The sequence below is a fragment of the Rhincodon typus genome, chromosome 15 (assembly GCF_021869965.1).
Source record: "Rhincodon typus isolate 14 chromosome 15, sRhiTyp1.1, whole genome shotgun sequence".
Lineage (NCBI taxonomy): Eukaryota > Metazoa > Chordata > Chondrichthyes > Orectolobiformes > Rhincodontidae > Rhincodon > Rhincodon typus.
In genome coordinates, this window is record NC_063346.1 from 610370 (window position 1) to 633079 (window position 22710).

At 42.0% G+C, this 22710-nt stretch overlaps 1 protein-coding gene across 1 annotated transcript in view; it reads right to left on the reverse strand.

Moving 5' to 3' along the window:
• The window catches only part of tango6 (transport and golgi organization 6 homolog (Drosophila)), a 140058-nt gene that overhangs the window by 29228 nt on the left and 88120 nt on the right, over positions 1 to 22710 (reverse strand). The window contains exon 11 of the mRNA XM_048605931.1: positions 13715 to 13772. Coding sequence (XP_048461888.1) covers positions 13715 to 13772 — 58 coding nt within the window. The remainder of the gene's footprint in view (positions 1 to 13714; positions 13773 to 22710) is intronic.

Sequence of the window (22710 nt, forward strand, 5' to 3'; positions counted from 1 at the left end):
GACACTGAAGTCCTTCACCCAAAGCATATTCTGCGTCACCATCAAGTAGAACAATTCTCAATCTTTGTTTTTCATTGAAACTCCATGGATGGTCTCAAATTTGATTAAGTCATGCAAATTTGATTGAGTATTTTTTCAATAAGTGAAGATGATTGATAAGAGTAAGGCATTGGATGTTGTCTACATGGATTTTATTAAAACATTTGATAAGGTCCCTCTAGGTAGGATGGAACAGAAGATTAACCATGATGGGATCCAAGGTGAGTTGGTAAATTGGATACAAAATTGACTTGGTCAAAGAAGACAAAGTGTAGTTGTGGAAGGGTGTTCTTCTGCCTGGAGTTCTGTGACCAATGGTATTCCGCAAGGATCGGTGCTGTAACCTCTATTGTTTAAAGTTTATATAAATGATTAGGATTAAAATGTAGATAGTCTGATTAGCAAGTTTGTAGACAACATGAAAATTGGAAGTGTTGTGGATAGTGAGGAATGGTGTCAAAGGATATAGCAGGATATAGATCAGTTGGAAAGTTGGGCAGAGAAATGGAGCTTAATGCCGACAAGTGTGAGGTGATGCATCTTAGGAGGTCAAATGCAACAGGAGTTTATACATAAAATGGCAGGGCCCTTAGGAGCACTGATCTTGGGGTATAAGTCCATAGTTCCCTGAAAGTGGCCACACAAGTGGATGAAGTGGTAAAGGAGGCATCAGGCATGCTTATCTTCATTGGTCAGGGCACTGAGTATAAAAGTTGGCAAGTCATGATGCAGCTGTAAAAAACTTAGGTTTAAGCAAATTTGGAGTAATGTGTGCAGATCTGGCCACGACACACAATAGGATGGATGTGAAGGCTTTTCGAGAGGATGCAAAACGGGTTTACCAGGATGTTGCTTGATCTGGTGTATATTCACTGTAAGAACAGGTAGGACAAACTTGGATTGTTGTCACCAGAATGTCGGAGGCGGATAGAAGTATATAAAATTATGAGAGGCATGGATAGGGTGCATAATTGAACTCTTTCTCCCAGGGTGGAAATTTTTTTGTTTTTTTCATTCACTTCATAGAATAGAATGCTGGCTGGTCAGCATTTATTGCCTATCCCTAGATGTTCTTGAGGAGGTGGAGTGAGCTGCCTTATAGATCTATGCGGACCACGGGCTTTAGGTAGACCCACAATGCTCTTAGGGAAGGAATTCCAGGATTCTGACCCAGCAATAGTGAAGGAACAGCAAAATATTTCAATGGTGGGCAGTTTGGAAGGGAACTAGCAAGTGGTGTTATTCCTGTGTATCTTCAAGATGGAAGTGGTCGTGGGTTTGGAAGGTGCTGTCTGAGGATCTTTGGTGAATTTCTGCAGTGCATCTTGTAGACAGTACATACTGAGCGTCGGTGGCGGAGTAAGTAGATGTTGTAACATTCAAGTGTACTGCTTTGTCATGGCTGGTGTCAAACTTCTTGAATGTTGTTGGAGCTGCACCCATTCAGGCAAGTGGGGAGTGTTCCATCAAACTCCTGACTTGTGCCTTGTAAATGGTGGACAGGTTTTGGGGAGTCAGGAGGTAAGTTATTCCTAACCTCTGACTTGCACTTATAGCCACAGTGTTAATGTGGCGAGTCCAGTTAAGCTTCTGGTCACTGGCAACCCCAGGATGGGGGACACAGTGAGGTAACACCATTTAATGGCAAGGAGCAGTGGTCAGATTAGAGACAGTCACTTCCTGGCATTTGTGTGGTATGAATGTTACTGGCAACGTATCAGCCAAAGAACGGATATTGTTCAGAATTTGTTGCATTTGAACATGGACTGCTTCAGTACCTGAGGAGTCACAAATGGTGCTGAACATTGTCCAATCCTCAGCGAACATCCCCACTTCTGACCATATAATAAAGGGAAGTTCATTAATGAAGCAGCTGAGGATGGTTGGGCCTTGGACACTATCCCGAAGAATTCCTGCAGAGATGATCTGGAGTTAAAATGACTGACCACCAATAACCACAACCATTTTCATATGTGCCAGAATGACATCAGCCAGCAGACAGTGTGCCCCCTTGATACACATTGATTCCAGTTTTGCTAGGGCTCCTTGGTTTCACACTCAGTCAAATGCAACCTTGATGTCAAGGGCTGTCACTCTCACCTCACCTCTGGTATTCAGCTCTTTTGTTCATGTTTGAACCAAGGCTGTAATGAGGTCAGGAGCTGAGTGGCTCCGGCAGAACCCAAACTGGGCGTCACTGAGCAGGTTACTGCTGAGCTGGTGCTGTTTGATGACACTTTCCATCACTTTACTGATGATTGAGAGTAGACTGATGGGGTAGTAATTAGCCGGGCTGGATTTGTCCTGTTTTTTACGTACACCAGCAATTTTCTGCATTTTCGGGTAGATGCCAGTGTTGTAACTGTACTGGAACAGCTTAGCTAGGGGAGTGGCAAGTTCTTAAGCACAATTCTTAAGTACTATTTCCGGAATATTGTCAGGGCTCATAGCCTTTGCAGTATCCACTGTCTCCAACTGTTTCTTGATATCATGTGAGGTGAATCGAATTGGTTGAAGACCAGCAGCTGTGATGCTGGGGATCACTGGACCAGGATGAGATTGATCACCCACTCAGCACTTCTGGCTGAATATTGCTGTGCATGCTTCAGTCTTAATCCTGTTTAGTAGCTTCACCAGGTTTATACTTCATTATTTGGTATGCCTGGTATTGCTCTTGGCATGACTTCCTGCACTCTCCATTAAACCAGGTCTGACCTCCGAATTTAACGGTAGTGATAGAGTTGGGATATGCCAGGCCATGAGGTTACAGATTGTAACCATGCAGTGTAGGCATACTCACAATGCTGCTAATTGGAGAGAGTTCCAGGATTTTGACCCAGCTGCAGTCAAGGTACTGCAATATATTTTCAAAAAAAGAGAATGTGGCTTGGAAGGAAACTTGCAGGTGGTAGCATTCTCATGCAACTGCTGCCCTGGTCTTTCTCAGTTGTCTATGTTGTAACTTTATAAAAACCAAAAGAACTGTGGATGCTGTAAATCAGGAACAAAAACAGAAGTTGCTGGAAAAGCTCAGCAGGTCTGGCAGCGCCTGTGGAGAAAAAATCAGAGTTAACGTTTCGGGTCCGGTGACCCTTCCTCAGAAAGATTTATTCATCTTTCTACGTTTTCTCTGTAGTTGTGTAAAATGTTTCGCTTCAATTATTTATCCAATTTCCTTTTGAAAATTACTACTGTATCAGTTCCCACTGAGGAAGGGTCACTGGACCCGAAACGTTAACTCTGATTTTCTCTTCACAGATGCTGCCAGACCTGCTCAGCTTTTCCAGCAACTTGTTTTTGTTGTTGTGTATGTTCTCACTGTGTCAGGTGTTTTCAAAAGAGTATTGGTGGGATGTTTCAGAGCATCTCACAGCTGGCATACTCTGCTGCCACTGTTCATCAGTAATACAGAGAGTGAATGCTGAAGATGTTAGATGGGGTGCCATCTCTTCTTCAAAGAAAGCAGGCTGACTTCTTCAACCTACCCACATAATTGAAGATTCTCATCCTTGGAGCTCTGACCTACCTGTTCCCTTTAATATAATGAAAATTTCGATCAAACCAACCTTTAACTTTTCATATTCCAGAGAATAAAACCCCAGTTCACATAATACTCCTTTCATCTGGCTGTAAACCTTGGTTCCAATTTACATGAAGGGTCTTAGGCCTGTCAAGACTTGTCTGTGTAAAAGCTGCAGCTGAAACAAAACACATACAGCATTTGTGCACAGACTAGCATACCAGAGAAAAAACCTGGGACATTCGGACTGTGTGGCTCAGGTACAAAATTATAGACCAGCAGAAAGGATCTTTAGTGTTTCTTGCTGCCTTAAAGAGAATGACCCAGTAGGTGACTCTGTATAAGGGGAAGTCAGACTATGAACTTTGTTGTAGAAAACTGCACTTTTCTACATAATTGCTCAGAAAAGCCTATCACCTAGAGCTGGCTCTCGAAAAAGATTTATTCATATTTCTACTCTTTCTCTGCAGTCGTGTAAAATGTTTCGCTTCAATTATTTATCCAATTTACTTTTGAAAATTACTACTGTAGTACTGTATTACTATATTCATTCAGGCAGTTCAATCCAGATCCTCATCGTGTAAGAACAATTCTCATCTCACCTCTAGTTACCAAGCTTACTGCCATTAGAAATAGTTTCTCTGTACTTTATCAAAACCATGCATAAAATGAACACCTCAGTTGAATTTTCCCTCAACTTTCCCTGCATTTAGGAGAACAATTCAAGCTTTTTTACCTCTCCATGTAAATTAATCCCCTCATCCTTCCCTTGAGAGTTTGTAGCAAATGGTGGGAACTGTAGTTTGAAACAGCCATAAATGAGGAACAAACTGCATTCTACCTCCCAAAAAAATGTCAATATAAACACCTTGTCTTTCAGGTGATCCACATGGAGGAAATTTCTAAATTAACTTATTACTTCAAGCTGAAGTGTAATCCTCCCTGTCTCAAGGAAATACAGACTGCAGGCAATTCCTTCAGGGCTGAGAATAAACAACAGGTGCTATTGATAGAACATGCAAACTTTTCAGTCTTTCCATTGAACTGTGGCGTCATGACACTTCGTAAAACTGCGCTCTTTAACGGAAGTCAATCAATTATTGAGATTGTTAATTTAGAGTGAAACAGAGTGTTATACATTTTACTGTCTGCAGAATAGGAGATGGATTGGAAATTCAGAGAATGCTGCGTTTGAAATGTATCAAAAGATTGTCTGTTAAATGGATTCTGTTGCCCTCCTGTTCCCTCCTCAAACTTGACAGACTTTTTTCTGGTTTTCCCCATTATGTTACTGACAACCTGCTCTCAAAAGAGAAACAAGCCATAATAGGCTACTCTGTGCGCAACAATACTGAGTTTGCAGTAAATCCAGATTGATTCTGCATTGCATGCGTTGGATATAACACATACAGCTATAACAACAAGAATCTTAAATCTTCAGATGGATCCTGATATCCAGTCAGCCCCATGCTATCTACCCCTCTCCCTTACAACTCCCACATGGAAATTTGCAATAACCAAGACACTGACATATCAACATGGCCTTAGGAAACCACATCAAAAATTTCAGACCAGGTAGCATTCTCCCACAACATCATTTGCTGTTCTTTGCAGACTGTTTCCTCTGACATCAAACAAGGACAGCATTTAGGTTTGCTGTGTGCTGCATTCATTAATTACTTCAGGGTTTGAAGGTATATAAAATCATAGAATAGAATTACAGGATAGCTACAGCACAGCCAACTATCCATGCTCTAGAACTCAGCTCAGCTATTCTTTTCTTATATTCTTATTTTGGAATATCAGGGAGTAGAGGATTAGGACAAGCTGGCACAATAGAGGAGTTAAAGCTTGGGGCAGAACAATCACAATCTTGTTGAATAACGTGGCAAGTTTGGAGGTCAAATGGCCTACTCCTGCTCCTATTTCTTATGCTCCTCCTTTGCCCTGTACCTAGCAAATTCTGTACTCTTCAGATAAATCCCCTTTTGGAAACCACAATTGAATCTGCCTCTACAACACTCTCAGGTCATGCATTCCAACCATTTGCTGCATGATTACATTTTTCTTCAAGTCACCTTTAGTTCTTTTGTCATTGACCTTAAATCGGTGACCTCTAGTTAATGAGCCTTCCACCAATTTCTCAGATTGTCGCTATCCATGCTTTGAATATTGCTGAGAAAAGACACATTTCATTAAGGTGATTTGTCTTATTATTACTGTATTATGCAACGTACTACTGAATTGGAAAACAAGCAGACACCTTATCCAACCAGCCTGTGCTTACAAAACTGAAAAGAGTGTCCAATGTTAGATGCAATTGCACAATTGGCCAACCAAACAACACTCTCCTCTCATTCAGTATAAATGTTGTTTTCTCTTACAAATTATCCAGAGGAGTTCAAGATGAAAAGCATTTGTGAGGAATCATCATAACTTTGTCGCTTTCATACTCAATGCCTTGTGATCCTCCTCTTCCCTGTCTTTCCAATTTGGAAAGGCAAGGACTAATTAGGGATAGTCAGCATAGCTTTGTGTGTGGGAAATCGTGTCTCACAAATTTGATTGAGTTTTTTTTAAGACATGACCGAGAAAATAGATGAAGGCAGAGCAGTAGATGTTGTCTACATGGACTTCAGCAAGGCCTTCGACAAGGTTCCGCATTGTAGATAGGTTAATACTGTTAGGCCACATGGAATCCAGGGAGATCTGGCCAAATGGATACAAAATTGGCTTGATGGAAGTAGACAGAGGGTGGTGGTAGAGGGTTGTCATTCAGATTGGAGGCCTGTGACCAGTGGTGTGCCGCAAGATTCACAGCTGGGTCCACTGTTATTCATCACTTATTTAAGATTTGGATGAGAACATGGGAGGCACAGACATCAAAATTGGTGGTATAGTGGATAGTGAAGAATGTTATCTCAGAGTACAACAGGATTTTGATCAACTAGGCCAGTGGACCGAGGAATGGCAGAGGAGTTTAATTCAGATAAATGCAAGGAGTTGCATTCTGTTAAGACAAACCAGGGCAGGACTTACACACTTAACTGCAGTGTTGTTGAAGAGACAGAACAAGAGTCCGTAATTCCTTGAAAATGGTGTCACAGATAGACAGGGTGTTGAAGAAGGCATTTGACATGCTTGCCTTCATCAGTCACAGCACTGAGTACAGGAGTTGGAAAGTCATGTTAGGGCTGTACAAGACAGATCATAGATCATAGATCATTGATCATTGATCATAGATCATAGAATCCCTACAGTGTGGAAACAGGCCCTTCGGCCCAACAGGTCCATACCGACTCTCAGAGCAACCCACCTAATCTACACATCCCTGAACACTACGGGCAATTTACCATGGCCAATCCACCTAGCCTGCACATCTTTGGACTGTGGGAGGAAACCGGGGCACCCGGAGGAAACCCACGCAGACGCAGGAAGAATGTGCAAACTCCACACAGACAGTCACCTGAGGCTGGAATTGAACCTAGGTCCCTGGCGCTGTGAGGTAGCAGTGCTAACCACTGTGCTGCCCCAAGATATTGGTAAGGCCACATTTGGAGTACTGTGTATAATTCTGGCCACCCTGCTGCTATAGGAAGGATGTTATTAAACTGAAAACCGTGCAAAAAAGGTTCACAAAGATGTTATCAAGACTGGAAGCTTTGAGTTATAAGGATAGGCTGGATAGGCTTGGGATCATAGGATGCTGAGAGGTGACCTTATTGAGGTTTATAAAATTATGAGAGGCACAGATAAGGTGAATAGCCAAGGTCTTTTCTCCAGGGTTGGGGAGTCCAAGACTAGAGGATGTAGGTTTGAGGTGAGACAGGTAAGATTTAAAAGGGATGTGAGGAGTGGCAGATGGATTTTAATTTGGATAAATGCAAGGCATTGCATTTGGTAAAGTGAGCAAGGGCAGGACTTATACAGTTAATTGTAGAGTCCTGGGAAATGTTGTCGAACAAAGAGACCTAGAGGTTCAGGTACATAGTTCTTTGAAAGGTGCGTCACAGTTAGACAGGGTGCTCAAGGTGGCATTAGGCATGTTTGCCTTCATTGCTCACACCAGTGAGTACAGAAAGTGGGATGTCGTGTTGAGGTTGAACAGTACTTTGGTGAGGCCACTTGTGGAGAACTGTGTACAGTTCTGAATAAAAACTGAAAGAACCACAGATGCTTGAAATCAGAAACAAAAACAGAAATTGCTGGAAAAGCTCAGCAGGTCTGACAGCATCTTTGGAGAGAAATCAGGGTTACTGTTTCAGGTCCAATGATCCTTCTTCAGGGCAGGTCTGTTCTGAGGAAGGGTCACTGGACCCAAAATGTTAACGCTGATTTCTCTCCAAAGATGCTGTCAGACCTGCTGAGCTTTTCCAGCAATTTCTGATTTTGTGCACAATTCTGGTTTCCTTGCTCTAGGAAAAATATTATTAAATTGGAGAAGGTTCAGATAAGATTTCCCAGGATGTTGCCGGTAATGAAGTGTTTGAGTTATAAGGAGAGGCTGGATAGGCTGGGAAATTTTTCACTGGAGCATAAGAGTTTGAGGGGTGACTCTATAGAGGTTTATAAAATCATAAGGAGCACAGATAAGGTGAATAGCAAAGGTCTTTTCCTTATGGCGGGGGAATTCAAAACTAGGGGGCATATTTTTAAGGTGAGAAGAGAAAGATTTAAAAGAGACATGAGGGGCAACTTTTTTACACAGAGGGTCATGCATGTATGGAATGAGCTGTCAGAGGAAGTGGTAGACGCTAACACAATTACAACATTTAAAAGACATCTGGACAGGTATATGAATAGGAAAGGTTTAGAAGGATATGGGTCAAACGCAGGCAAATGGGACTACTTTAGGAAACCTGGTTGACATGAACTAGTTGGATTGAACACTTTATAAAAACCAAAAGAACTGCAGATGCTGTAAATTAGGAACAAAAACAAAGTTGCTGGAAAAGCTCAGCAGGTCTGGCAGCATCTGTGAAGGAGAAAACAGAGTTAACATTTCGGGTCCGGTGACCCTTCCTCAGAACTGATGGTGGCTGGGAAAACGTCAGTTTATATGCAGGAAATAGGGAGGTGGATGGGGTAGGGAGTAAACGATAGGATAGAGCCCAAAGAGAGAGAAAGACAGTTGGACAGACAAAGGAGTTGCTAACGATCAGGCTGGGAGGGTGAGTAGTTGTTAATGGGGACTGTTAGTGACTAACAACAGGGATTGAATACTTTGGCAGGAAGGATAAAAAAAAACATATTATTTAAGTTAAAAGAGATCGTTATGCTCTGAGAGGCAGAAGAAAATCTGGATGCCCTACTGCATGAATCGCAAAATATTAGCATGCAGGTACAACACGTAATTAGAAAAGTTAATAGAAAGTTATCATTTATTGCAAAGTGAATGGAATACAAAAATAGGGAGATTATGCTTCAGTCATATGTGGCACTGGTGAGACTACATCTGGATTACACCGAATCCTTATTATCAGTCGGGGATAGAATAACAGAAAAGGCGGATATTGCTACCACGTATCCCTCTTCAATTATTTAGGTTAAAACCCTATTATAGCTGTAGTTACATGATTTGCTGGGACTTTGGTCCCAGAATGATTCAGGTGGAGCTCGTCGCACCAGAACAGTTCCCTCTTTCCCCATTAATGGTGCCATTGTCCCACCAATTCAAACCCGCTTCTCCGATACCAATTTTTCAGCCACGCATTTACATCTTTAATCTTGTTGATCATGCATCAATTAGCTTGTGGCTGAGGTAGTAATCTGGAGGTTATTAACTTTTTGGTAATTTAGCACTTGCTTTTACCATCAGCTGCAGTCAAACAATACATGATGGCTTAGCACATTTCCATTGAACGCAGTTGCTATCATTTTGGCTTTCACTGGCAGGGGAATTGAGTTTAAGAGCCGTGAGGTTATGCTGCAGCTCTATAAAACTCTGGCTAGACCACACTTGGAATGTTGTTCTAGTCACCTCATTATAGGAAAGATGTGGAAGCTTTAGAGAGGGTGCAGAGGAGATTTACCAGGATGCTGCCTGGACTGGAGGGCAGGTCGTATGAGGAAAGGTTGAAGGAGCTATGGCTTTTTTCATTGCAGCGAAGAAGGATGAGAGGTGACTTGATAGAGGTTTACAAGATGATGAGAGGCATAGATAGAGTGGATAGTCAGAGACTTTTTCCCAGGGCGGAAATGACTATTACGAGGGGGCATAATTTTAAGGTGATTGGAGGAAGGTATCGGGGAGATGTCAGAGGTAGGTTCTTCACACAGGGAGTGGTAGGCGTGTGGAATGCGCTGCTGGCAGTGGTAGTGGAGTCCGATACATTAGAGACTTTTAGATGACTCTTGGATAGGCACATGGAGGATAGTAAAATGTAGGGTATGCAGGGCAGATTGATCTTAGTAGGATAATAGGTCAGCACAACATCGTGGGCCAAAGAGCCTGTACTGTTCTATGTTCTATTTGAATTTCTCACATCACACAATAGTCCAATCATATTAAGAAAGCTTGGTCTGAGTTATGATACCAGGCAGCCCACTCAGGAAATCTCTCACATTAAGTATTCTCTGGTTCTCCCTCTCTCGCCTATCAGGATTCTTTCACTTATGAAAGGTCTGCTGTTAACCTTCTCTTTGCTGAGAAGAACAGACTTAGCTTCTTCACTCTACCCTCACAGCCCTCAGACCTGGAAAAATTTCTGCACCCTGTCTAAAGCTTTCAAATCCTTCCGAGGGTGTGGTATCCAGAAATGCAATGTACCAACTGAGGTTCACCATAAGTTCTTGCCTTTTATACTCCATGCCCCTATTTATAAAGGACAGGTTCTGTCAGTCTTATTATTCATTTCCCAATCTGCCACCGTCAATGCTTCGTGCACATTTAACGTCAGATTACCTCAGGTTTTTCCTCTGTATTAAATTTCATCTGCCATGTGTCTGTCAATTCCACTGACCTATGTTATGCCCTTGAAGTCTAACACCATCATCCTCACAGAATACTTCCAAGTTTTGCGCCATCTGCAAATTACGAAATTGTGCACTGTATACCAAAGTCTAGGTTATTAATATAGGTAAAGAAAAGCAGTGGTCCTAATATCTACCTTTGGGGAACCCCACTATATGGGGCCATAGGACTTAGAAACAGTTATAGACCATTCGGCCCTACAAGCCTGCTCCACCATCCAATGAAATCATGGTTGATCTGTCTGCAGTTTCAATTTCACTTTCCTGTTTGGTTCCCGTAACACTTGACTCCCTCATCTATTAAAAATGTAACTTGGTCTTGAATTAATTTAAAGATTCAGACTCCATTACTTTCTGGGGAAAAGAGTTTCACACTCTGGTAGCTCTCCTTAGTTCTCCTTATCTCTGCCTTAAAAGGGGGACCTCTAATCCTTAAACAATGGCCCCTACTTTCAGTCTCTCCAGCAACACCTTTGGGTATTCACCCTATCCAGACCCCTCAACATCTTATGTGTTTCAATTAGATCATCTCTGAATCTTTTAAACTCTAATGGATATAAGCCCTTCATTCCCAGGAATAAAGTTTTTCCAGTCTGACAATTATTCACCATTATACTTAGTTTCCTATCACTCAGCAAACTTTGCGTTGATAGTGCTAGTGTCTCTTTCGTCCATGGGATCAAGACTAGCCATCTCTGTTACTTTATCAAAAAATACTCAAGCAAGTTAATTCAACACAATTTGCCTACAACAAATCCACGTTTGTTTAAATGATTATTAATTTTGTCCTGCATTATCATTTCTAAAAGCTTTCCCATCAGTGAGATTAAACTGACTGGCTTGTAGTTGCCAGGTTTAACCTTACAATCTATTTTGGACAATGGTACAAACATCTGAAATTTTACAATCCCCCAACACAAACTCTGCAGCAGAGGAGGATTAACAACAGATGTTTCAGTAACCGCCTAATATCGCATTAGGCTAGTGACACAAATTCTAAGAGAAGATATCAGAATGTCTGGCTAATTTTCAAAACCTGAAATCAACTAAGTGTACAGTGTGATTGGGCAGTGGAGAATTAAAAATGAAAACTATATTGTATTTACAACATAGAAACAGGTCATTTGGATGCGTGCTTAAGCTTCAGACGAGTTGCTTCTCACTTGACTTCAACTTGCTCTATTGCATGTAACTCTGTCAACGTACAACTTATACATAAAAAAAAACACAAAAAGTAGAAGCAGGTGAAGACCATTTGAGCCTTCAAGCTTGCTCCGATAGAGTTGTAGTTATACAATGCCTTTACGGACCACCAGACATCTCAAAAGCATTTTACAATTAATTCATTACTTCTTTGAAATGGAGTCAACTGTAACCTAGACATCTGGAGACATTAGTAGTAATGGTGAACTTATCAAAACTGGAATGATCAACATTACCAGAATTAAATGAGCTCAGATATCTCAAATGGTAGGTAGAGATTACAGAGATAGGGAAGGTTTAAAGTCAAGGAGTGGTTCAAAAACAAGGATGAAGATTTTAACACCATACATTGCTTTTCTGGGAGTCAATGTAGTTCAGCGAGTTGTGGAATGCTAGGGAACATAGTGCAAGTCAGACACAGGTAGCAGTGCTTTGGAGGGCCTTAAATTCACAGAGGGTAGAATGTTGAGGACCAGCAAAGAGGAATATGTTGGAATAATCAAAGCTGGAGGTAACAAAGGCACGAATAGGGGCTTCAGCAGCAGATCAACTAAGGCAGATGTGAAGTTAACCGATGTTACAAAGGTGGAAATAATGGAATGAATCAGAAGTTCATCTCAGGTCAAATAAGACATGTATGCCTGAGACAAAGATGTTATGATGAAAGGTTGAGCAGGTTGGGCTCTTTACTCATTAGTGTTTAGAAGAACAAATGATAATCTCATCGAAACTGGGCAAACTTCGAGTCGCCCAGCTCCTGCATGAGTGACTGCCTGCGGTACATTGTCTGTAACTGTTGTAGGAGTGGGATTCGAATCTAAGACTGGTTAGAGACTGGAGCTTAAATCCAGCACATTAGACCGCTAGCCATAAGATTCTGAGACAGTAGGAACTGCAGATGCTGGAGAATCTAAGATAACAAGGTGTAGAGCTGGATGAACACAGCAGGCCAAGCAGCATCAGAGGAGCAGGAAGGCTGATGTTTTGGGCCTAGACCCTTCTTCTGGTGGGTTTTAAAGGGTGAATGTTGCTTCCTGTCATGCAGGAATCTCACAGGAGGGATCACAATTAAAAAATGAGCAGTCTTCAATTTAAGACAGAGATGAGGAAGAATTTCTCTCCCAGAGTGTCACTGAAACTGTCTTCTCCTGAATGTAGTGCAGAGTGGATCATTGAATATATTAGAGGCTAGGTTAGAAAGATAGGGTCAAACGGCCTACTCCTGCTCCTATTGCTTAGACTGCACAGATTTGTTGAAAGCAAATTGTGTTTGGCGATGTTAGGCATAAATGGCCATCAGAAGGAGTCTCACCAGAAACTTCAGAAAAAAATGCAAGTACAAGGTTTAAAGCAATATAGCATCACAGATGTAGTAATAAAACCAAGAACTGCGAAAGTTCAACTTCTGAAACAAAAGTAGCGATTGCTGGAGAAACTCAGCAAGTCTGGTAGTATCTGTGGTCAGTAATCAGACAATGTTTTGGGTCCAGTGAACCTTCATCAGAACATTTCAAATTGGCTAATGCTCTGACAGAGTTCAGGCAAATAGTAGTTCTCAGGTTGGAAATGATGTAACCACGAGTCAGTTTTTTGTGTTTTTGCTCTGCGTTTGTGATTTGGACTTGGACACATAAATCACCTGACTGTGACTGTCAAGCTGTAAGTTCAAACATGAAGCATTGACTGAGACATGAAACAGCAACATTTTGCAAGTGTTCGACTTTTGAACTCTGCATCAGAAGACAGGGGTCATTAGATATTTTTAAAGCAGAGATAGATGGATTATTATTATACAGGGGAATCAGGATAAATAAAAACATGGAATTTAAACTCAAAACGATCTTACTGAATGGCAGAGCAAGCTCAAAAATGCTGAATTGTCTACTTCTGCTCCTATTTTATATGCTTGTAATGTGGACAGCACAATTTTTAATTGTTGTTTTTGAGTAATGGAATGTTTTATTCAACAATATTTCTTACCTTGAATTGCAGACAAATAAACAAATGAGTCTTCATGCTTCAGATTTTCCAGAAATACCTAAAATAATAAAACGTCACTGAGAATCAACATGAGGCAGGTAACACCTATTAACAGAATCAGAGAAAGCAACTGACTGTTTAGAATCACACCGAGCTGAAAGGGAAAATGGTGGTGGTCCTTGGGGATCAATGAATTCAGCCCCAGGACACCACTGCAGGAGTTCCTCAGGATAGTGTTCTAGACAGAACCATCTTTGGTTTATGAATGTAGAAACAAGGAATAAGGGGAGGCCACTTGGCTCTTTCGACCTGCTCTGCCATTCACAAGATCATGATTTTAACCTCAACTCTAGATTCCTGCATACCACCAATAATCTTTCGTTCCCCTGGTATTCACAAACCTCTCTACCTTTGCCTTTAAAATACATAAAGATTCTGTATCCACTGCGTTTTAATAATGGGAATCTAAAGACACGCAGTACTCAGATAATTTCATTTTTCCATCTCTGACTAGGGGGCAACCTCCTATTTCTAAACAATGGCCCCTAGTTCTAGATTCTCCCATAAGAGGAAACATCCTTTCAACATCCACACCGCCAAGTCCCTTCAGGATCTTATATGTTTCAATTAAGTCAACTCTGACTCTTATAAACTCCAGAGAATAAAGGCCCAGTCTGTCTAGCCTTTTCTCATTAGGCAATCTGCCCATTCCAAGTATCAATCTAACAAATCTTCTCTGAACTACCTCAACAGAGTAACATCATCCTTCCATAAATATGGTGACAAGTATTTCAGATGTGATCTCACCAATGTCTTGTTTAACTGAAGCATAACATCCCCACATTTTGCATTTAATTGCAATAAAACGTAACATGCTATTTCTTGATTACTTGCTGTGCCTACGTACATATTAACCATCTACGATTCGTGCACTAGGACACCCAGACCTCTCTGCGTCTCAGAGCTCCACAACCTCTCATCATTTAGGTAATATACTTCCTTATTCTTTTTATCAAAAATCACAATGTACTCCATTTGCCAGATCTTGGCCCACTCACTTAATCTATCTATATTCCTTTGTAGGCTCCTTACAGACTATTCAAAACTCACTTGCTTACTTATGTTTGCGTGATCAGCAAATTTAGCTACCCTACATTTGCTCCCTTCATCCAAATTATTTATATAAATTGGGTAAAGAGTTGAGGCCCCAGCACTGACCCCTGTAGCACACCACTCATGACAATAATGCCAGCCTGAAAAAGACAGATTTATTCTTACTCCCTGCTTCCTGTTAGCCAGCCAATTTTGTCTCCATGTCAATGTGTCACCCCCTACACTAACAGCTTTTATTTTCTGCAATAACCTTTGATGTGGCACCTTATCAAATGCCTTCTGGAAATTTAATCTATAAATTCCCCTTTATCCACAACACAAGTTACTTAGAGTCATAGAGATGTACAGTACAGAAATAGACCCTTCAGTCCAACTCGACCATACCGACCAGGTATCTCAAATTAATCTAGTTCCATTTGCCAGCATTTGGCTCTTTCGTCCTTGTAAATCTTTTCTGAACCCTTCCTATTCATATCCTCATCCTGATGCCTTTTAAATGTGTAATTGCACCAGTCTCCACCACTTCCTCTGGCAACTCATTCCAAACACACACCACTCTCTGTGTGAATACACTGCCCCTTAAGTCCCTTTTAAATCTTTCCCCTGTCACCTTAAACCCATGCCCTTTAGTTTTCAACTCCCCTACCCTGGGGAAAAGACCTTGACCATTCACCCTATCCATGCCCCTCATGATTTTTTAAACCTCTATAAGGTCAGATCTCAGCCTCCGATGATCCAGGGAAAATAGCCCCATAGCCTCTCCCTCTAGCTCAAACGCTCTAATCCTGGCAACGTCCTTGTAAATCTTTTCTGAACCCTTTCAAGTTTAACAATATCCTCCCTATAGCAAGGAGACCAGAATTTAATGCAGTATTCTAAACGTGACCTAATCAATGTCCTGTACAGCTGCAAAATGACCTCCCAACTCCTATACTCAATGCACTGACCAATAAAAACAAGTGTACCAAACACCTTCGTCACTACCCTGTCTACTTGCAACCTCACTTTCAAGGAACTATAAACCTGCATTTCGTGGTCTCTTTGTTTGGCAAAACTCCACAGGCCCCTAACATTAATTGTACAAGTCCTGCCCTGATTTGCCTTTCCAAAATGCATCACCTCACATTTATATAGATTAAACTTCATCTGCCACTTCTTGGTCCATTGGCCCATCTGGTCAAGTTCTTTGCCGTCCACTACTCCTCTGATTTTCATCAAAGAACTCCAATAAGTTAGTTATGCATGATTTCCCTTTGACAAAGCCACACAGAATCTGCTAGATTACTTTGAACTAATCCAAGTGTCCTGCTTTAGCGCTTTTAACGTTAGCTTCTAACACTTTGCCTATAACAGATGTTAAACTAAGTGGCTCAGGGTCAGAATATGTATGTTCTGCCCGCAATAAAGACCCTGAGGTTCCAGTTACCTACCACTTTAACACATCATCCTGTTCCCTAGCCAACCTCTCTACCTCAGGCATGTTGCAGTGTTCCAGTGAAGCTCAGCGCACGCTGGAAGAACAACACTTCATTTTCCACTTGGGGACCCTGCAGCCCTCCGGACTCAATATTTAGTTCAATAATTTTAGGGCCTGAACTCTCCCATGTGCTAGCCCTCAACCAGACACGCCAGGCCTTGTTATCATATAGTCTGCCATTATACACGACATATTGCTCGCTACTAACAGTCTCCATTAACAGCTATTCACCCTCCCAGCCAGATAGCTATCCACTCCTCAAAGAGTCACAGAGTCCGACAGCACAGAAACAGGCCCTTTGGCCCAAACTGGTCTGTGTCGACCAAAATGTCCATCCACGCTAACCCCATTTCCCTGCACTTGGGCCACATCCTTCTAAAACTTTCCTATCCATGTATTTGTCCAAATGCCTTTTAAATGTTGTTAATGTACCTGCCTCAACCAATTCCGCTGGGCAGTTCATTCCACATGCGTACCACCCTCTACGTAAAAAAGTTATCCCTCAGGGTCCCATGTATTCTTTCCCCTCTTATTTAAACTGATGCCCTCTAGTCCTCGATTCCCCAAACCTGGGAAAAAGACGGAGTGCATTCACCTTATCCATGCCTCTCATGATCTTATACACAAGATATAAAATCATGAGAGTGATCCTTTCTCTGTCCAACTGTTCTTCTCTCTCTTTGAGTTCAATCCTACCTATCATTTACTCCTTACCCCCCTCCCCCCACCCTTTCTTCGACATATAAACCGACATCTTCCTATCTACCATCAGTTCTGAGGAAGGATCACCAGACCCGAAACGTCAACTCCGATTTCTCTTCACAGATGCTGCCACACCTGCTGAGCTTTTCTAGCAATCTCTATTTGTGTTTTTAAACTAACTGGCCTTTAGTTTCCTGCTTTCTGCCTCCCTCCTTTTTTGAATAAAGGAGTTATATTAGCTATTTTCCAATCTAAAATGAACCTTTCACGAAACTAACGAGTTTTGGAAAATTAAAAAAGCACATCAACTGTCTCATAAACTAAGTTCAATGCTTAGCTAATCAATGGCCTTCCTCCATCATAAGGTCAGAGTGGGAATGTTGACTACAATTCACAACTCCTCAGATACTGAAGCACCAATGTAGCTATACCTGAACAATATCCAAGTCTTGGCTGATAAGTGACAAGGAACACTTGCACTACACAAGCATCAGGCAATGATCATCTCCGACCAGACAGAACCAAACAATTTCCCTTTAACATTCGATGGTAGTATCATCACTGAATACCTATAGTCAACAACCTACATGTTACCATTGACCAGAAACCTAGCTGCAGCAATCATATAGGTATTGAGGCTACAACAGCAGGTCAGAGGCAAGGAATCCCACAGTGAGTAACTTACTTCCTGATTCCCCAAAGCCTGATAATCCCCTTTATTCTTAACGGGACGAGGGTGTTGCTTACCAGGCCAGCATTTTTTGCCCATCCCTAATTGCCAAGAGGGCAGTTCAGAATCAACCACATTACTGTGGGTCTGGAGGTAAGGATGGCAGTTTCCTTCCTTAAAGGATATTAGTGAACCAGATGGGTTTTTCCAACAATCGACAATGGATTCATGGTCATCATTAGATTATTTATTCAAGATTTTTATTGAATTCAAATTCCGCGTCCCGAGAACATTACCTGTCTCTGGATTAACAGTCCAGTGATAATACCACTAGGCCATCGCCTCTCCATGAAGTATCTAGAACAACTGTCCTCTCTAAGCCACACAACACCTTGAATTGGAACTACAGTATCTTCTTATTCGTTCAAGATCACTGTATGAAATTCTGAAACATCCTTCCTACAGCAAAATGCGTGCAACACTTACACCATATTACACCATACAGTGATTCAAGAAGTGGCTCATCACCACTTGCCCAAGGGTAAATTTTTTTTTCTAATCATTTGTGGGATGTGGGTGTGGCTCGCTGGCCAGCATTTCTTGCCCAATCCATAGTTGCCCTTGAGAAGGTGGTGAGCTGTCTTCTTGAACTGCTGCAGTCCTCCTGCTGTAGGTTGACCCACAATGCCGTTAGGGAAGGAATTCCAGGATTTTGGCCCAGCGACAGTGAAGGAACAGCGATATATTTCCAAGTCAGGATGATGAGTGCCTTGGAGGGGAACTTGGAGGTGGTGGTGTTCCCCTTTGTCTGCTGCCCTTGTCCTTCTAGATGGAACTGGTCGTGGGTTTGGAAGGTGCTGCCTTAGGATCTTTGGTGAATTTCTGCAGTGCATCTTAGTACACACCGCTGCTACTGAGCGTCGGAGGTGGAGGGAGTGGATGCTTGTGGATGTAGTGCCAATCAAGCGGGCTGTTTTGTCCTGGATGATGTCAAGCTTCTTGAGTGTTGTTGGAGCTGCACTCATCCAGGCAAATGGGGAGCATTCCATCGCACTCCCGACTTGCGCCTTGTAGATGGAGGACAGGCTTTGAGGAATCAGGATGTGAGTTACTTGTCGTTGTTCTTGTAGCTACTGTGTTTATGTGGTGAGTCCAGTTGAGTCTTTGGTCAATGATAACACCCAGAACGTTGATAGTAGGGGATTCAGTGATGGTAACACCATTGAATGTCAAGGGGTGGTGGTTAGATTGTCTCTTAATGGTGATGGTCATAGCCTGGCATTTGTGTGGCACGATGTCACTTGCCATTTGTCAGCCCAAGCCTGGATATTTTCCATGTCTTGTTGTATTTGAACATGGACTGCTTCAGTATCCGAGGAGTCAGGAATGGTGCTGAACACTGTGCAATTATCTGCCAACATCTCCACTTCTGACCTTATGATGGAGGGAAGGTCATTGATGAAGCAGCTGAAGATGGTGGGCGGAGGACACTATCCTGAAGAACTCATGCAGAGATGTCCTGGAGCTGAGATGATTGACCTCCAACAACCACGACCATCTTCCTATATGTCAGGTATGACTCCAAACAGTGGAGAGTTTGCCCCTGATAACCATTGATCCTAGTTTTGTTAGGGCTCCTTGATGCCACACTCGGTCGAATTCAGCCTTGATATCGAAGGCTATCACTCTCACCTCATCTCTGTAGATAGTGATGGGAAATAGGGATAGGAAAATAGATGCTGGCCTTGTCTGAAATGCTGACATTCCTTGAAACAGTAAATCTTATTATGGCATGTGAAAGTAAATGTATGAGATGAGGTGAGGCTATAAGAGGAAAAGGTCGTTTACACTTAGAGATGCACGGCAAGTTAAGAATACTTAAAAGATTGCTCATATTGATGTTTATTAAGGAAGCAGAAGTTGACTGAAAGTCAGAAGAAATGATTTGGTAGATGTAATGGAAATGTGAAATTCAATAGAAGGATGTACTCGAAAAGTTAGCTATGCTCAAATTGGCTAAATCATCTGTTATGGATGGCTTGCATCCCAGGTTGCTAAAGAAAGTCTAGGCTGAGATGGTGAACAGCTGCCATAATCTTCCAGACTGCAAGATGGTGCACGGTGGCGTTCCCTACAGTCCATGGTTAGCCGAGTGCTTTTATCCTTATCTTTGACTTGAATACTGGAATTCAAAGTAACACTTCAAACTTGCCAATGATACCAAAGGAGATTTGGTTGAAGATGATACCAATTGACTGCAGCTGGTCAAGCTATAAGGAGAGGTTAGACAAACTTGATGTTTTCACTAGAGTGTCAGAGGCTGAGGAGGTGACCTTAGATAGAAATATATTAAATAATGAGTGGTACAGATAGGATGGAAATGTCAAATTCAAAGCGACAAAGGCTTAAGGCGAGAGGGAAAAAGTTTAAAGGAGATACGAGAGGTAAGTTTTTACACAGAGAGTAGTAGGTGCCTGGAACGTACTGCCAGGGGAAGTGGTAGAAACAGAGATTATACAACATTTAAGAGGCATTTCCCTGCATGATCAGGCAGGGAATAAAGGGATACAGACCATACGTAAGCAGATGGGATTAGTTTAGAATGGCATCATGGTCAGCACAGACATGGTGGGCCAAAAGGCCTGTTCCTGTTCTGTTTCGCCAGCTCCACACTGTGTTATTTCAGACTCCAGCATTGGCAGTTCCTACTATCTCCTGTTCCGAACTGTTTTATGTTCTGATGGTTAGATTTACATAAATGATTTGGATGTGAACTTAGGAGGTAGGGTTAGTAAGTTTGCAGATGACACCAAAATTGGTGGTTTAGTGGACAGCTAAGAAGGCACCATCAGAGTACCAACGGGAATTTGGCCCGATGGGCCAAGGAGTGGCAGATGGAGTTTAATCTAGATAAATCTGAGGTGCTACATTTTGGCAAGGCAAACCTTTATTGGTCAGTGCATTGAGTAAAGGAGTTGAGAGGTCATTTTGCAGCTGTACAGGACATTGGTTAGGTCACTTTTGGAATATTGCATTAAATTCTGGTCTCCTTGCTATGGGAAAGATATTGTTAAACTTGAAAGGGTTCAGAAAAGATTTACAAGGACATCACCAGTGTTGCAGGGCTTGAGCTATAGGGAGAGGCTGAATAGGCTGAGGTTATTTTCCCCGGAGCATTGCAGGCTGAGAGGTGACCTTATAGATGTTTATAAAATCGTGAAGGGCATTGATAGAGTGAACAGCAAAGGTCTTTCTCCCAGGGGAGGCGAGTCGAATATTAGAGGGCATAGGTTTAAGGTGAGGGGGAAAAGATGTAAAAGGGACCTAAGGGGCAACGTTTTCATGCAGAGAGTGGTGCATGTCTGGAATGAACTGCAAGAGGAAGTGGTGGAGGCTGGTACAATTACAACATTTAAAAGGCGTCTGGATGGGTACATGAAAGGAAGGGTTTAGAGGGATTTGGCCCAAACGCTGTAAAATGGGACTAGATTAATTTAGGATACCTGAACAGCATGAACAAGTTGGACTGATGTGTCTGTTTCCGTGCTGTACAACTTTATGACAAGCGGCAAAGATAGTGTTCCTTATCATGGTGAACAATGCTGGGTGCAGGGAAATTGACACTGATATCTGTCACTTCAAATTTGCTGACGACCTGACAGTGACTGCGAAGCAATAATTGCAACTCACAATGAATCTTGCAAGCCAGCTTTTCTTGAACAAACTTCACAAGTGACCAGTGTAGGAAATAATGTAACTCAACCCTGAGAAGTGGATGATTGTTGACATTTGATTTATTTGAAACAAACAGCTTCTTCTCAAACTATCACCAAACGATATCTATCATCACAACACCTTTACACTGTTGGGTATATTTGATGGATATATCAGTTCTACTATTCAACAAGCCAATATCTGCTTGTATGGTTTGGAAGCTGAAACACTTCTTTCTCGAGCAGTCATCTTATAACCATTTTCACTTCAATTTTTTTCACTTGTATTGAAACACAGAGCACCTGCGTGGTCTAGGAAATTACACAAAAAGAGGCAATGTGAAACCATTAAATTGTGTTCAGAAAGTTTCCAGAAAATTTCTGAAGAAGGGTCTCGGCCTGAAACATCAGCTTTCCTGGTCCTCTGATGCTGCTTGGCCTGCTGTGTTCATCCAGCTCTACACCTTGTTATCTTGGAAAATAGATGACAGGTTTAGATAGAGGATCTGGATTGGCGCAGGATTGGAGAGCCGAAGGGCCTGTTCCTGTGCTGTAATTTTCTTTGTTCTTTGTTGTTCTAGAGGAGGTGGGGTTGCCTTGTTAGTAAGAAGTGAAATTAAATCAATAGCAAGAGCTGACATAGCAGCAGAAGGCGTAGAATCTGTGTGGCAGAGCTGAGGAACCACAAAGGAAAAAAAATACCCTATGTGAGTTGTGTACCAGCCTCCTATCAGTAATTTCGATAGGAGGGGGAGAAAATAAATCATGAGCTGGAAAAGGCATGTACGAAAGGCACTATCACAATTATCACAGGGGATGTGCAATTTCAGGTGGTCTGGGAAAGTCAAATTAGTAGCAGATCTCAAGAAAAATAATTTGTGGACTGTCAATGAGACTGGGAGCAGCTTGTAGTAAAGCCTACTAGGGAACAGGCAATTCTAAATTAGATGATGTGTAAAGAGGAGACTTGATTTGAGACCTCAAGATGAAGGAATCCCTTGGGATGATTGACCATAATATGATAGAATTCATCCTGCAGCTGAGAGAAGCTGGAATCAGATGTAACTGCATTACAATTGCGTAAAGATAATTACAAATACATAAGGCAGAAGTTGATTGGAAGGGCAGCCTAGCAGGGAAGACAGTGGAGTGGCAATGGCAGGTGCTTCTGGGGGTAATTTGGGAGGCAATGGTTATTTTGAGGTAATGACCAAGAGCCAGTGGACATGAGATAGTAGGAACTGCAGATGCTGGAGAATCTGAGATAACAAGGTGTAGAGTTGGATGAACACAGCAGGCCAAGCAGCATCAGAGGAGCAGG